At 39.2% G+C, this 15,713-nt stretch overlaps 3 protein-coding genes across 5 annotated transcripts; 2 read left to right on the top strand and 1 right to left on the bottom strand.

The window, feature by feature from the left end:
• Nucleotides 1-1,557: 1,557 nt before the first annotated feature.
• LOC124198726 (ADP-ribosylation factor 2) lies at nt 1,558-3,248 on the bottom strand. Its single transcript, XM_046594741.1, has 3 exons — nt 2,423-3,248; nt 2,091-2,353; nt 1,558-2,024 (listed from the first exon to the last, which is right to left on the bottom strand). The coding sequence occupies exons 1-3, from the start codon at nt 2,487-2,489 to the stop codon at nt 1,815-1,817; spliced, it is 540 nt and encodes a 179-aa protein (XP_046450697.1). The 5' UTR covers nt 2,490-3,248; the 3' UTR covers nt 1,558-1,814.
• Nucleotides 3,249-3,705: 457 nt separating this feature from the next.
• LOC124198724 lies at nt 3,706-8,589 on the top strand. Of its 2 annotated transcripts, XM_046594737.1 has the most exons (5): nt 3,706-3,926; nt 4,044-4,099; nt 5,746-5,890; nt 6,021-6,955; nt 7,520-8,589. In XM_046594737.1, exons 3-5 carry the CDS (start codon nt 5,746-5,748, stop codon nt 8,078-8,080), a joined length of 1,641 nt encoding a protein of 546 aa, XP_046450693.1. In that variant the 5' UTR covers nt 3,706-3,926; nt 4,044-4,099; the 3' UTR covers nt 8,081-8,589. The 2 variants fall into 2 exon arrangements, with proteins under 2 accessions (XP_046450693.1, XP_046450694.1); XM_046594738.1 differs by lacking the exons at nt 3,706-3,926; nt 4,044-4,099 and adding an exon at nt 5,108-5,316.
• A 122-nt stretch (nt 8,590-8,711) lies between these two features.
• Nucleotides 8,712-10,654, top strand: LOC124198725 (UDP-sugar transporter UST74c-like). Of its 2 annotated transcripts, none has more exons than XM_046594739.1 (8): nt 8,712-8,975; nt 9,123-9,156; nt 9,224-9,378; nt 9,446-9,517; nt 9,579-9,652; nt 9,733-9,923; nt 10,025-10,254; nt 10,319-10,654. In XM_046594739.1, the coding sequence occupies exons 1-8, from the start codon at nt 8,818-8,820 to the stop codon at nt 10,434-10,436; spliced, it is 1,032 nt and encodes a 343-aa protein (XP_046450695.1). In that variant the 5' UTR covers nt 8,712-8,817; the 3' UTR covers nt 10,437-10,654. The 2 variants fall into 2 exon arrangements, with proteins under 2 accessions (XP_046450695.1, XP_046450696.1); XM_046594740.1 differs by having other exon boundaries at nt 8,840-8,975; nt 9,098-9,156.
• The last annotated feature ends 5,059 nt before the right edge of the window (nt 10,655-15,713 follow it).

Below are 15,713 nucleotides of genomic sequence, written 5' to 3'. Positions count from 1 at the left end.
AGAGATGAGCCACGATAAGGTAATAATAGAAATGGCAACGGCCACATTTGGTACTACTTTACGCGGAAATTACGAAAAAGGACATACAAATTTTTGTGGTTTCAATATTATTTTCAATTAAACCGTACATGTTTAATAATTTTATTTGAATGCAGTTTCTGATGATTGTAAAAATGATTTGTATTTACGTTGCGTCAGTGGTTTTACACTACTGATGTTAGAATTACTTACCTTTAGTTTCGGGAATGGCACGGTAGCGAGTGGTCTACAATAAAATATAGGGGCAGAATTACATAGATGATATCAATATAGTTTATTCAGCATTTGTTACATTCCTGAAGTTCATCAAAAAATGCAAATGAAAACAACCTTTAGAAATCTGAGAGAAATAAGCGAGGGACCAAAGGTTGCCTACATGGCTATATGCTTTAAGCATATTCGAAGGCTATATCTGCCACCTGGTGGCAGACAACACAAAAACTGGGAAGTTATCAACTCGTCATTAGTTTTCCTGAGTCCGGTCGAACAGCATTTCCGATAGAGTTGGCTAACGTCCGAAGTTGCCATTTGTGAAAAATCGATTGGACACGAAATAGTAAAATTTCTTACATGGCGGCTTACGGAGTTTGGCCCGTTTTAGTTTTAGTTTTTAATTTTCTCATTTAAGTCGTCTTCAGTTGCTATTCTTAATTAGATAACTACATTCCTTAGTTATCAGGTAATCTTTTAAGATTTATTTCCTCTCGACAGTCATTGTAGTTTATTTATTATGAATTTTTAAGTAAACGTCCCTACCGTGTTTACGAAAAAATATCGCCATTTCCTGCCCCAAGGGAAGAATGGAAAGAAGAGACGAAGGAAGAAACTAAGAGGGGACAAAGGGGTGGCGCGGGGTTCTCTTTCCTCGGGGCAGGATATTGTCCTTGGAAACCAAATGCCTTTTACTTAAAAATTCATAATAAATAAACTACAATGACTATCGAGGGGAAATAAATCTTAAAATATTACCTGATAACTAAGGAATGTAGTTATCTAATTAAGAATAGCAACTGAAGACGACTTAAATGAGAAAATTAAAAACTAAAACTAAAACGGGCCAAACTCCGTAAGCCGCCATGTAAGAAATTTTACTATTTCGTGTCCAATCGATTTTTCACAAATGGCAACTTCGGACGTTAGCCAACTCTATTCCATCTTTTTTTTTTTTTTTTTTATAAAAATAGATTCTATACAATGGCATCGATTGATCTATGAACCACCATGCCTGAACCATCCTGTCTGAACTCTGATCAAATGAGAAATGAATCACGGTTAAAATAAACGTTTGTTATTACGAAATTAACTGACGAAAGAAAGGTTCATAAGAGCTATACAATTAACACGATGTACAAGCATTAATGTTGCAAACTTGGTATTTAACTTTATCAAAAAATACTGTTATAAACATAAAATTGTTAGTTAATTTTAGAGTTACAAATAACTCATGTTTATAGTAATTATTTAATTAAGTAAATTTAGAGATCAGACTACTAGGTTTTGTTAAGGGGTACAACAATCTTTTTAAGGCAAATACTGTAACTAATGTATTCTTCTCAAATTCTTTCTTTTTTTAAATTTGACATCCAAATTAGATACATCAAATATGACAAACAAAATTATTATTTCATAAACAGAGCAAATAAGGAGAAAGGACTGAAAGTGAAGAATAATAGCTCAGGAGGAATGTTTGGTTTTCCTCCACCACCAAATCTGAAATTTGAGGAATTTCCTTAAGCCACCAGCAAGATTTATCAATGGGAACATGCCAAATACTACTATTTAGCTAGTTCATTGGAGAGCCAGTCAAGTCCTTCATACAATCCATGACCTTGTGTGGCACATGTTGCTTGGATATACCATCTCCTCCCTCTTAGTTGATTAAGGCCTAGTTTATCGGTGAGTTCAGCAGCACTCATGGCCTGTGGTAAATCTTGCTTGTTGGCAAATACCAAGACAACAGCCTCTCGCAACTCATCTTCTTGAAGCTGAAAGTTTTGTCAGATAATGAACATAAAAGAAAATGAAAACAATATCCAATAATCATATATTACCATTTTCTGAAGTTCGTCTTGTGCTTCTGTGATACGTTCTCTATCATTGGAATCTACAACAAAGATGAGTCCTTGGGTGTTTTGAAAGTAGTGTCTCCAAAGAGGACGAATTTTGTCTTGGCCTCCAACATCCCAGACTGTGAAGCAGATGTTTTTGTATTCAACAGTTTCCACATTGAAACCAATTGTAGGGATTGTGGTCACAATTTCTCCCAACTTGAGCTTGTAAAGGATTGTTGTTTTACCAGCAGCATCAAGTCCAACTAGAAAGACATTCAACACATAATTTAAAACTAATTCTTGCAGAAGAATACTTAAAATACTAAACTAACCCATCAAAATTCTCATTTGCTTCTTGCCGAAAAGCCGAGTGAACAGACTTGAAATGGTAAGACCCATGGTGATAATAGAGAGATTTTGGAATTCAGCGGAACTCCCCCACCAACAAGGCAATCAGACAACTATCCTAATAGTGGACACGAAGGAAGGTAGGAAAAAAAAGACTTCAATTGAATTGAAAATGAAATACTGGTGTTTCAATTATCTCTCTGTGACGAGTACAAACTACAACCCAACACACGTCAGCATTAAATACAAAGTCCCTGAAAACAACTGACGAACGAAAAGCGTTGATCTCTTCTGCAAGCCGCCAAGTCCAAACAGAGTGAATCATTCGCCACTAGAATTCCAGCGTCTTCTTCAATTCTATTCTTCAGAAATCTTGATTGTTTCTGATACTAAAAAGTTTTAGCAAGAATATATACTTAATCATATAAAACAATGGGGACATAAGATTTAATAATACTACACGAGATTAATATTAATCATAATTTTACTTTTGAAAATAATACAAGTCGCTAGATGGTGCATTTGTTGTGTAACATGTGAAATGCTGAAGACTTAAAAGTAAGAAAACTCAAAATAGCCATAGATGGTATCTTGAGTTTATTAAAGGGGACCGAAAAATATTGTTCGTTAGTTCTTTTTGTTCGAAAATAATAATATTACATTCTTAGTTTATCTTTTATTGCAGGCACGACCTTGTGTCCTTGTAAAGCGGTACTGCCAGGCATTTTTTAATTCTAGTGAATTAGTGTGTAGTTGCAGCCCAATAGGAATGCGTAATGGATATATAAATATTTCTTTACGCAGTTGGGGTTCCAGGACACAGTTCAAGAATGGGTGATTCCCAGCGATCGTGACTCCAATTAGCGACGTAACAAGTATTTGATTTGAATTTAAATAATTCAGAGTTATTTACTGAAAGTAAACTAAATTCTGCTGATCATATTTTCATCAAATTTTTACCACTCAAATGTAAAAAACTTTATTTTTTTTATTATATATACCCTCTTGTATCAGAGACGAAAAAGCTATTATGCAGAAAACAATAGCAGGTACACGTACACTTATTAAATATATAAATTAAACCAAAAAAAAATCTTCAGTAGAATGTGGAGGCGTCCAAGCCCTTGAGGGAAGAGCAACGAACCGCGTCACACCTTCACATGGCTAGTGTATGGTCTTTTCTTTCTTAAATGCGTGTCTCCTGCTGGATGGGAATAAAAGAGCTCTAAAATATGTGAATTTTCCAACTGTACCCCGAGGGCCCTCCGCCAGAGGGCAAAGTTTCACTTCTTTTCCTTTCTCTTCCTCAGTGTTTTCTCGTCCACTGGAGACTGAACTACCGGGGACAAGTCTGTAACACACAGTGCAGTGCACAGCTTTCATTCCTTCCATAGACAACTCTGACAAAGCCAGTGTATATTTTGTATTGCTCTTGTTCTGATTTCAAAACTACTTTGGGCTGATTTGATTCATGTTTTTGGCTACATGGTACGGGTTTAAATTTTTTGATCGTTTCTCATTGATCGTGCAATACTCGGAAGATCTCACATGATTCTTAAATGGTGCTGAAGACATGGAATTATTGACCTAATTACTGGTTTACAGAAATTCATCTTGCAACTAACGTCCGTGTTCTCTTAGCCTGCAGAATTTAGTAGAAGGTAAATCAAATTTCGTTTATCGCTTCTATTTATCACAGAGATGTTCCAACTGTATTCTAGAATGTTATTTAATGGTCTTAAACTGTACAAACTTTTTTCATGCATCGATTTTCGACTCGAACCACAGTAAACAGTAGTACTACTCATAGTTGCGCTTCATCGCCAACTAACTCTTGTTAGTGAACCGTTAGTGTAATCTTCCTCGAAGATTACAGGCACTTTAAAGCAAATTTCTTATAACAGCAAAAACTAATTCGCCAATATTTGGTAATAACTCTAATTAGCTCCAGCTGGGAGTGAAAGTTGTTATCTGTCAGTGACAAATCATTGTTTCCCCCAATTTTTTCCCTTCTCATCGTCGTGAACGTTTACCTAAGCAACACAACGAGTCGACCATGAATTTAAAGTGAGACTTTCTTCTCGTCAAATGCATCGAACCATTCTCATGAGAATGGACAAACAAACTGCTGGTGGTGGCTGGCCTCGGAAAAAAAGAAAAGCAGTCGACGTCGCCCTTTTTCACAATTTCACTTCGAAATCGATATAAATCAACCCTATCGATTAATCGCAACCTTTTGGGGGGGTTATTTTCAAATGGGTTTCACCGGGAAAAAACTAACATTTGTTGTTTAGACAGCCGGCTGCTTTTGGGTCAAACTGAAGCAGAGACTGGTTCCAATTTTGTGCTATCACAGTTTACTTGGCTGAGCTAAATGGTTCGAAATTATAGTCGTTGCCCCAGTTGTCGGTGAAGGAAAAAAGAAAAGGTACTCTAACCCGGTGTAACCCATCACCGTTAAAACTTCCGAAGAACCACCCATGGTCGCATTCGCTGTGTTGTGATTTTGAAAATTTGGGAGCAAACAGGGTCCACTTTTCTCTTTTGGCTGATAACTACCCAAAGTGAAAATGTCAGTTATTTATACGTTTTACTTTCTCCCTCCTTCTTTTGGTCAAACGAAACTGTGCGACGTGTTTATCCTGATATACTAAAACAGAAAGAGAATATATTAAGAGAAACCAGTATTCCATTGTTTAATAAGGGAAAATCGAGATTGAAACGGATTGCTTCTTATTATATAGTTTCAAAATCTCGGATAGCTCGCACGCCGAGACTGCAGCGTTCAGAAAGTGGAAAATACTCTTAAACAACGGAGTAAGAGTTTATCGCTAGCTTCTTTCTTTTGTTGTGTTTTCTACAAAATAAAGTACATGCCGTAAGTACAGCCCATCGTTATTGGAAGATTCCAAAGTCCGTTCGTTGTTAAGACCAATGAACTACAGGGACCAGAAACAAACTGTTCTATGTTCTAACAAACCGCACAGTTTTTAGACGCCGTTTACTATTTTTGGTTGTTTCAAAACCACGTTAAACAAGATTAGGATTGAACAACAGTGAGCGTGGTCTTCGAATGAAATTGGATAGTAAACATTGGTAATATTTCGTTCTTTTAAATAGGACGTCAAGAATTACCATCGATTTTGTTCAGCGTTTGTTCTTGGAACAATTAGATACAGTTCTTTTGAAAATAGATACGCATTCTGTTTTTCTTTAAATTGATTACTAGGTAGTGCGTACTGTATTATTTGCATAATGAGTCGATTGTTTTGTATGTACTACATGTGTTTGTTTTTTAACTGAACAGATGTTTCTCTGCCGATTCATCCGCCCTGCAGGCCGGATTGTCCGAGTGACCCGGGGTCTGTTGATACTTTTATCAGCTGTCGCCATCTTTGGTACCATTGCTTTCATTCATCGAATGGAAACAACTTCCAAATTCAATAATGACGGTATAATAACTAGAAATATCATTTTTCATCGATTACATAAAATAGAAAAGAACCCATGTTCTCTTTTTCGAATCAATGTTTCCTTACTATCCAAAAGTTATATGTATAAATCTTGATCTCAATGTTTTAGGGCACTCAGCTCCAAATGTAGTGCAACAATTGTTCACGCCAGCTTGCCAAAACTGCAGTCAGCACCGAACCGCGTCTGACGAGAGTGTTACAGTGATTTTGGACAACAAAATTCACGCCGACCATACAGCGAAATCTCCTGCGAAATCATCAGATAAAATGGAAAGGCCAATCAACGACGAAGCCATTGCGGCGGCGGCGGCGGCTGCCGCTGAAATCATTTCGCCCGACGAGGCATTACCGGAAGAGATGATGCCCGATCAGGAATCTCCTGCCTTTCAACCACCTGTGATCAAGACGGAACCTCAGCAACCGCCCTCGCCCATTCCCGAAAGTTTCCCCCAACAGCAAGAGCACGCCCAACAACAAGAATCGCTAAAGATTGACGAGCAGCACCAGAAATCGCTCATCTCTCCGTCGTTTGCCGTCAGCGACAACGCCTCGCCAGCAGTGCACTCTGAGGCTTCCAACGCTCACGCTGACAACATGTCTCGCACGCTGCTCCATTTGGAGACGAAGAAGGTGGCCAGCAGCGTGTCGGTGCATTCCAATGCGCGGACGGCCAAGATTCAAAGCGTCGGCGCCGTGAAAGGAGCGGTGCGAATGAACTCTGTGACACAGGAGCATCCGCAGCCCCAGCCCAAGGTTGGCAGCGAAGAAGAAAACCTTCCGGTGCTGACTCGCAGCTTGTATCAAGCCGGCCATTATCTCCCTCCCAAGGACGTCTGCCCAGAGCAGGGCGAAGGCATGAAACTGATGATCTTGGTTACAACCGCTCCCGGCCATGCCGCCCAGCGTGAGGCCGTCCGCTCTACCTGGGGACACGTCGCCTTCCGTCGTGACGTGGGCATGGCTTTCATGGTAGGCACTTCCAAGAACCACTCGGAGAATTCGCTGATTGAGCAAGAGAATTTCATCTACGGTGACATCATCCAGGTAAGCAACTTGCGCAACTGCTCAGAAAACACTATCATATCAATTTGACTAGTGTGGAAATTTCACGCTGCGTGAGGCAATTAAGTGCCAAAAACCGAACGCACATTTGGCATTCGACGTGGTGAAAGACATTTCACAGAATAGAAATGGAATCGCCAATGTGTCAACTCTCCTTTCGTCCAGAAGGATGTTATCGCAATCGTTGCCCGGATTGGATTATAGTCTGGCGTCGACGGTAATCAGAATTCCTGGACATTCGAACAATGGGCGTCCTTAATGTCACGGGATCTATCAGACTCCGACTTGATCCATTAAAGCGAAAGAAACTTTTTGCTGTAACCGAATCAGACCCGCTAAAAAACTACAGCGTGTTCTAAATACGCTGCCATGAATGAAAGAATGCCGATGACTCTCTGGCGTCCTTGCCAGCGGACACGATTCTCTACAATCTAAATAAAAGCTTCCACTGTATCCTAATATCCTTGGTCTTTTCAACACACAAAACAGGAATAATAGTCAACAATTTTTCATTGTTTGTTTTGTTGTTGTTTTTTTTTCCCCCAGGGTCATTTCATCGATACGTACAACAATTTGACGCTCAAGACGATTTCCATGCTGGAATGGAGTTGGGAACATTGCAGCCGGGCCCGGTTCTTACTCAAGACGGACGATGACATGTACATTCACATGCCTGTGCTCCTGTCCATCCTGGACGGAGCTGCCAGCCGACGACGAACAATCATGGGCAAGGTGGCCAAAAAATGGAAGCCCATCCGCAACGTCACTTCCAAGTATTACATTTCGCCGACTCAGTTCAAGGCGGCCATGTACCCCGACTTCAACACGGGCCCGGCTTACATTCTGACCAACGACATTGTCGAGCCACTCTACCAAGCTTCGCTGAACGAAACTTTCTTCAAGTTGGAGGACGTTTTCGTCACGGGGATGGTGGCCAGCCCGCTTAAGATCCAGCACATCAATTACCCGCAGTTTTTTAACCGCCGACTCAAGCTGGATACTTGTGCCGTCGCCAAACTCGCCAGTGTTCACATGGTCAAAACTCACGAAATGTTTGATCTTTGGAAACGATTATCGGACGGACTTACCCGCTGCTCTCCGAAATAAGCAGCTCTGATTATAATCCTCACCTATACTCCACAGAACTTAAATGAATTGAACTTCATGTGTCGCTTTACTGGAACGTAAAGTTTTTTTAAAAATTCATCCGTCACTCATGACAGTATTTGTAATAATAACCTTTGATGATTGCACACAAATCAACGCTCAATGATGGTCGAGTTTGCTGCTGCTGCTGCTGCTGTATTTCTGCATAATGTCACGTGCATCTGAAATCTGATTGGATGATGATATGGTTGCTATAATTGTGCTTTCCAAGTTCGTTTAAAAATCGAAATGTTGGCCCAGTTAAAGTCATAATGAGATGCTGGTTTGTTAGCCAAAATGTATATTTAAAATGTAGGGCCACCTCGCATGCAGTATTTGGTTTTCATAATCTTTGATGCAAAATTTTAATGCTCCCCTCGAACCTCTATTTTTTGAGTGAGAATCTCGTGTATTATCATTTATTCTTGCCTTTTTAAAAAATAATAAACCAAGATATTCAGTGGGTTGAATTGGGGTTGTGTCACTTAGGTAAGCCCTTGAGGCGAAATTTTCTTATTGGCGGTCAAACTGAAACCCCACGGGGGATAAGAAAGAAAGCAGTCGACCGAAACATTTTACCACCACATCCACACACGACCGTCGCCCGATCTTCCAGACGACGGGAAAAAGAAAAAATTACCGTTTAGTATGTGCCGACTTGTTGCCGTCTCCAAGACTAGCAGCCGTCGTTTCCGTCAATGGAGTCGACTGCTGAGACAAACAAGTTGAACGATCGATCAAATGGAATGAATACTCAACAACCGACTAGATATCTTAGGATATCTTCGGCCCTGTTTTATGCAGCGGCTTCTTTTCTCATCACTGTGGTGAACAAAATAGTGTTGACCAGTTACAAGTAAGTCTAGTTATTTAAGCCAACTTTTGACACTTAGATATTCAACTTCAAAAAGAAACATGTATGAGACGACCAATTTGGAAGTCTTGATGATGTTTGACTTTTAAACATTCACACTACAGGTGATGATTTATATTTCTGTCACAGATTTCCTTCATTTCAAGTTCTCGGGCTTGGACAGGTTAAATAAATAATTCAATTGTTTAAATTTTAACTAAGTCTCATCGAAGATAAATTTTTCATTCAAGATGGTTTCAACAGTGGTGGTCTTGTCCGTGTCTAAAAAATTAGGATATGTTTCATTTCCTTCATTACAAAAAGATACATTCAGAAGAATATGGCCGCTACCACTTATTTTTGCTGGAAACATGATGACGGGACTTGGTGGTACTCAGCAGCTAAGGTGATCTATTTAAAGCAAAGAACTGTTTGTCTGCAGTTATTCATCATGCTAATTATAACTTATTCAGTTTGCCAATGTTGACAGTACTCAGGAGATTTTCAATTCTTATGACTATGGTAGCTGAATACTACATTCTAGGGTAATTTTTGTTAATTATGATTATTTTTTTTATTTTATTTAAATCTTTCTTCACTTCTTAGACTCACTGCTTCTTGCTCAGTACAATTTTCAGTTTATATGATGATATTTGGTGCATTAGTTGCTGCTAGTGAAGGTATCCAGCTTATTCACACTAGCTTCACTTGTTTTATTTTAAAAGTTGTACCATAACTAATTGATTTCATTCTTATCTAGATTTGGCATTTAATTTGCAAGGCTATACATATATTTCATTAAATAATATCCTGACAGCTTCAAATGGAGTGTTTTTGAAGAAGAAACTTGATGCCAAAGACTTGGGCAAAAATGGCTTACTTTTCTACAACTCCCTTTTCATGATTCCTCTTGCACTAATTATTGCTGGAGTGTCGGGAGACTTGCACAAGGTAGAATATCAATAACTGGATTCTTTTCTGATGAAATATTTGGTTTACATTGAAAAATTATAATGTGTTATTCTTTTACGTGTTTAAATTACGTTGTTTAGGCATGGGAGTACCAGCAGTGGGGTGACATTGGATTCCTGTCACAATTTATGGGATCCTGTTTTATGGGTTTCGTTCTTTCTTACAGCACTTTGCTGTGTACTCAATACAACTCTCCCTTGACAACGACAATAGTAGGCTGTTTGAAAAACATAGCCGTCACTTACTTAGGGATTTTTATTGGTGGTGACTATATTTTCTCCGTCACCAACTTTATAGGACTCAATATCAGGTACTTCAATATTCCCATAGAGGTTAACTTTAAAAATCTATAATTTCATTTGTATTTGTTGCAGTGTGGCAGGAAGCCTTGTTTACACTTGGGTTACATTCCGAGAGAAAGAAACCAGGAAATCCGGAAATGATGTTGATGAAAAACCATTACTGACAAAAGAAAAAGAATCGCCTGCTTAATTTGAATTTTTTTTTTTTTTACTTATCGCTGAACAAGTGCGTAATAATTGAGATCTCGATTCGAGATTTAAAAAATTCTTCCTTATCGCTGGGATGCATTGACTTAAAAGTATCAAATATTTCCGCGTTATTTAAACGAGCCTTACTTCTTGACGAAATTGCAAACCGTATTTGTTACCATTTTTTACATTTGATTATTACAATTGTCTTAAAGCATCGAACTGACGTTTGTCATCGTTATTTTGAATGTATTATCCTTTTTTTCAAATTGAACCAATTTGTAGCGTGGCTGCTGCTGCTCAAAGAAAGGTCTATAATAGAAAATTTGAATGAATAACATTTGTATCTTTTTATTGGTGTTATGACTGGCACTGAAGAAATGCTGGTTACGTAAAAGAAGGTAATTTATGCACGGGATCCAATGTTTCTTTGTCTTTCAGATAATTATTAATACAGTGTGCGATGAATGAGCCCGCATTATTAGATTATTTGATTTCCCTGTTATTCTGAAGCATTTATTGAATGACGATTGACTAGAGTTCACGGACTGGAAATATTCCCATCCCGTCTTGAAATTAAAAGTACAATCAAGACCTTTCTAGAATTGGATTAATAGTTTATAGCTCCTTTCCTTGTTTTTAAATCCTCTCTCTTCGTCGCGCTTCTTTACGGCCAGCTGAAAATATTTTAATGAAAATGAGTTCGCGTCGTGTGCATCGTTCCCAAAGCCCCCGCAATAAAAAATTCACTTCGACCTCATTTGAACCGGTCAACCGGACGACCGATCACCTCATTAGCCAACGAAAGTTGGGTCATGGTGGAAAACGAAACGAAAGTGGTCCATGCAACATGCGTCAGTGTGCTGCGCCGGAATTTTTGCGCAACATTTAATTTGTGATGTTATTAACAGTACGTCACTGTACCATCAACCTACGTACACTTATTAATCATCTAACTTATTAATCATCTCTTCTATTCTAAGGGCCTACAAAGAGGATTCTTTTTATTTTTCGTAAAACCATTACGTGGAGTAAAAATGCCAGCCAAACATAAATTGTTTCATTCTTCTATGATTTGCCTATTAATAAATTTGTTTTCCAGCTCAAAATAGCAAACTGATGTTGTCTAAATTTCTCTTTCGGAAAATGTCTGCTTGAATGGCTGTTATTATTAGTTTTAACTCGATAAAAACACGGCACATTCAACACGGGTTGGCCAAGTAGATGTAAATAATTACCTCAGGCGTAGTTAGTTCAGGGTTGGTTGTTGGGTCAACGGAGATTGGAATCAACAGTCATTCAGTGATGCCATAACAACGAGCAATTGCAAATTGCACTACGCAGCAGCGGTTGTCTTGACAACCCATTGTATATTTTGACATGCATCTGAGCAAAAGAAATAAAAGGTTGAGGCATAATTGCCAGCTAATAAAGATTTTCTCATTTCAAATTTGTAATTGTTGTTTTTTTTCCCTAAGATAATTTCGTGATTTGTTTTTAATGATTTGTCTATCATTCAGCACGAACAAATGAATTTAATTTAAAAATTTTTATAAACAAAAGTTGCCCCTTTTACTCTTTTAGACGATAAATAAATTTGAAAAAAAAAAAAAAACTTTGACAGACCACATTTCTCACCAAAATGTTAATCGTCGACTATTTAGGCTATATTGAACGAGTAAAAAACTAATCAATGGTTGACGCATTTGATGTTTTTCAGGCTTATTTTTTCAAAGGGCCAAGTCTAATAATAAGCCGAGTTCCGTTTAATATGGTTATTTACGGTTATTTACAACACGCAATATCTCCGTTTGATATCCAAAACGGAAGGAAAAATCTGCATCGCCCAACATTGGATTCCCTGGTGATGGGTAGGTGAATCATTTATTCAATAGATATATTACGAGGGGGGGTCGGGCACGCGGGACAAATGGTGCTGAGAATCCGCCACATCACGCGTATATAAATATATCTTGGGGTAAAAAAAAAGGAAATTGAAGATGAGATTGTCCGCGGTGTATGTGGGAACAGCGGGAAGGATGGAGGACGCGGAGAGAGGAAGATGGGAGGGGGTGGGGGAAGGCAGCAGGAGACGTCGCGCAGGGTTCCGTTCCCATTTATCCTTTTCCTTTGCCCGGTAGATATATGAGATGTGTCACGACGGTAAAGAGCAGCTATCCGTCTTTCGCTTGTGTTCTGCTGACCGTAAATGCTGTCTTTTTCATCGCTTCTTCTTCACTTTCATTTCTTGCTCACATGATTTGTGGGTTAGTAATGATAGCTAGCCCGCTAGCCCGCTAACACGACGAGAAAGATCAGGGATGGTCTAGTACAGAAGAACGACGGTCTGGGCGAACCGAACTCAAATAGGCCAAGCGCTCGCTGAAACGTCTCCAATCTCTTATTACCCTTTGAGCGCTCAGCAGCGCTCAGCAACAGTTGTCTCCAACGATCTTTGGTAGTATAAAGTACAAATCTCAGCAGAGCAGAGCAGAGCAGAGCAAGAGCTATATACTACCCCCTTTGTTAGATAGATCTTCCCTAAGATTAATAGTTTCGCCTCTAACGGCGGCATTCTTCGGTTATCATCGGATTACGCCAACGGAGGAAATTCTATGAAACTCTAGGGAAATTATATAGTGCTGGCAAGCTGGCTCCGTCTCAGCACTCCGTCGTCCTAATAAGATAGAAACAGGGAGGGCCGAAAGAAAACTCAAAAAGTGTCGTTTCTCAATTCTGATTATTATAACAACGGGTCGGATGCACACCGTTTCAATCTAAAGCTTATAATGCCGAAAACTTGTCAATTAAAATCAATTGTTTTTTAGTCTAATATTTAATGTTGATCAAACTTAATAATACCCTAATCTCTTTTTCCAAAAATAGGTGAAAGTGTTTTGCTCTAACATATATAGTAGCTATCGGAATAAATCTACGATCGAGTGACCACGGGTTATACCGCAAATGAGTGCAAGACATTAAGAGTAATCGGATGGTTGTACAGCACGACGCGGGAATAAACGATTGTTGGCCGGGTGAAAATGACAACGGTGGCAATAAATATCATAGCATCTTTAATAAGCACACTTTGACTTCTTTTTGTTCCCCCATCTCCTGTGACAAGGAAGAATGATGCCTCGTCGTAGCCTATATTTGCCTTTGATATCCTGATGATTAGGGTTATTCTTTGTGATATTTGGCCATCTTTTTTGCGGAATGTGACGTGATTCGTTTTATCTCAAATAAAGAAGAAAACCTGGTTATTGCACATACAGTAAATGATAATAACAATACAAGAAAGTGGTCTATAATCAAATATACATATAGAACCTATTTTCTTTCTGAATGAAAGAAATCGTCATCGCCATTAAAAATTGAGGATAGCGCGGAACTGCTAACTCTCTACAAAGATACGCAAGAAGACCAACGTTAGTCTTTTTTCTCAGTCATAAGAATTGAATTTCCACGGGGTAGACCGAGATAGATATTGCTTGTTGGCTATATATCCGACCTACATGTCCGTCCCCGCTCCACATGTATAGTGTAGAGCACTCTAACAGCTTCCCTCTATATATAGCCTATATATCGGTATATATATATCCCTTTCATATTCTTCGACACACACACACATCTCTTCGAAAATCCCTATCTCATATATCAGCCAGAGAAGTCTCGAAGAGTACGTCATCCCCTCGGTCGGGTCGTCCCTCCGTATAAAACGACATGGGCATATCAGGATATGGCCTGGCCGGAATATAGAGCCGCTATTGACTTAACGCTTGACACCGACCAGGTTTATCCTGGAGGAGATCAAGTTGACCCCGGAAAGCTCCCCGACAATAATCCCCCCCCGCACGCGCATTTCATTATTACAGACTACTGTGTCCGGCCGACCGACTGAGCCTATAGCGCAACAACCATTCATCATCCACAACCCACCGCAGGCAGGAAATTACGTGGATTTTCAATTTACCGGGAAATTGATTTCTATGAGTAAAGTCTAATGAAAGTTGCACATCATTCATAACTTTTGAGCAAAGAAATTCCCATATAGTATGTTCTCCTATTCTCAGTGTTCAGTTGAAATTCAAACAACACAAAAGATCAAGAACAACATTTGAAGATTTTTAACTCCCATGGCAGTTGTGTTACTTTTAATAAAACATTTCTTGGCGTGAAAAATGGTAAGACAATGATAAGTATAAGGCTCTTTGATAAAAAATAGAAAAATAAAAGTCGCTCCGGGCTGAAAGTAACTTTCACTCAAAGAACCATCTAGCTTCTTGTCCTCCCTTTTATTGTTTTTTCTTTTTTCTTTTTTTTTTTTCTTTTTTTGTTCTGGGCCTCGGCTTAAGTTGCCTCATTTCCATATTCGTTGACGCTCACTCCGTCCCGGGAGTAGGATCGCGGTCTTGCGTCTCCTTCACTTCCTTTTCGTCTGTTCTTTTGTTTCTTTTCTGGGTGGGAAATGGGCGGGGGAGAGAGGAAACGTCGCAGAATTGTCGCGGGAGGAGAATCCCGGCTTTCATCTTTTGGCTGATACAAAAGGCCACGCGACCACAACAGGATAGTCAAAGAATAGACAACGACAACATTTTCTCTTCTTTTTTTTCTCTTTAAAAAATGGACACTTTTCTGGTTTACACTTTTCAGAAAATCTTTTACTTTTTTAAACACTAGGCGCTTCTTTTGACAGTTGACTCTGCAGTTCACAGTGGAATAAAGAAATCAACATTGCTGGGTTGGAATATTTTCTATTTATTCTTCTCATCAGTATTAGCGCAACCCACACACACATAAGTAGGTCCTAACGATTAATGACGCTTATTCTACCGAGAGGGAAAATAAAGGTACATTTATGGTGGCTGCTGGGTTTATACACACGCTAATGCTATTAATTTCTCCCTTGCATACGCGATTCACCGCCGGTCGCTAATAGATATTTCCAGTTGTTTTGGTGGCGTTTTAGGCCAGCTCAACACATCCGCCAATTGTATTTCATTTTTTCATTTTTAAATCCGCGGAAGGAAACATCCATCAGAGGGAAAACTGAGAGAACACAGCGCGACAAACGCCTTATAACTTCTGTAACGTGCTATCGTCTATTTGCGACGTATACACACACACACACTACGGTATGTATTCGTATTATAAGGTCTCTTATTCTCTTTGTTGGCTGTGTCAGCTCAGGACGCGTCCAGATTGAATATCAAATGCACAAAAGAGAAGGCAGTTGGCATGGGAAAAGGGGATGGGTCGCGGTCCGTGACGTGTCCGG

This window comes from Daphnia pulex, chromosome 7, assembly GCF_021134715.1.
Source record: "Daphnia pulex isolate KAP4 chromosome 7, ASM2113471v1".
Lineage (NCBI taxonomy): Eukaryota > Metazoa > Arthropoda > Branchiopoda > Diplostraca > Daphniidae > Daphnia > Daphnia pulex.
The sequence above is the reverse complement of the archived record's forward strand: the minus strand, read 5'-3'. Positions and strand labels throughout refer to the sequence as shown.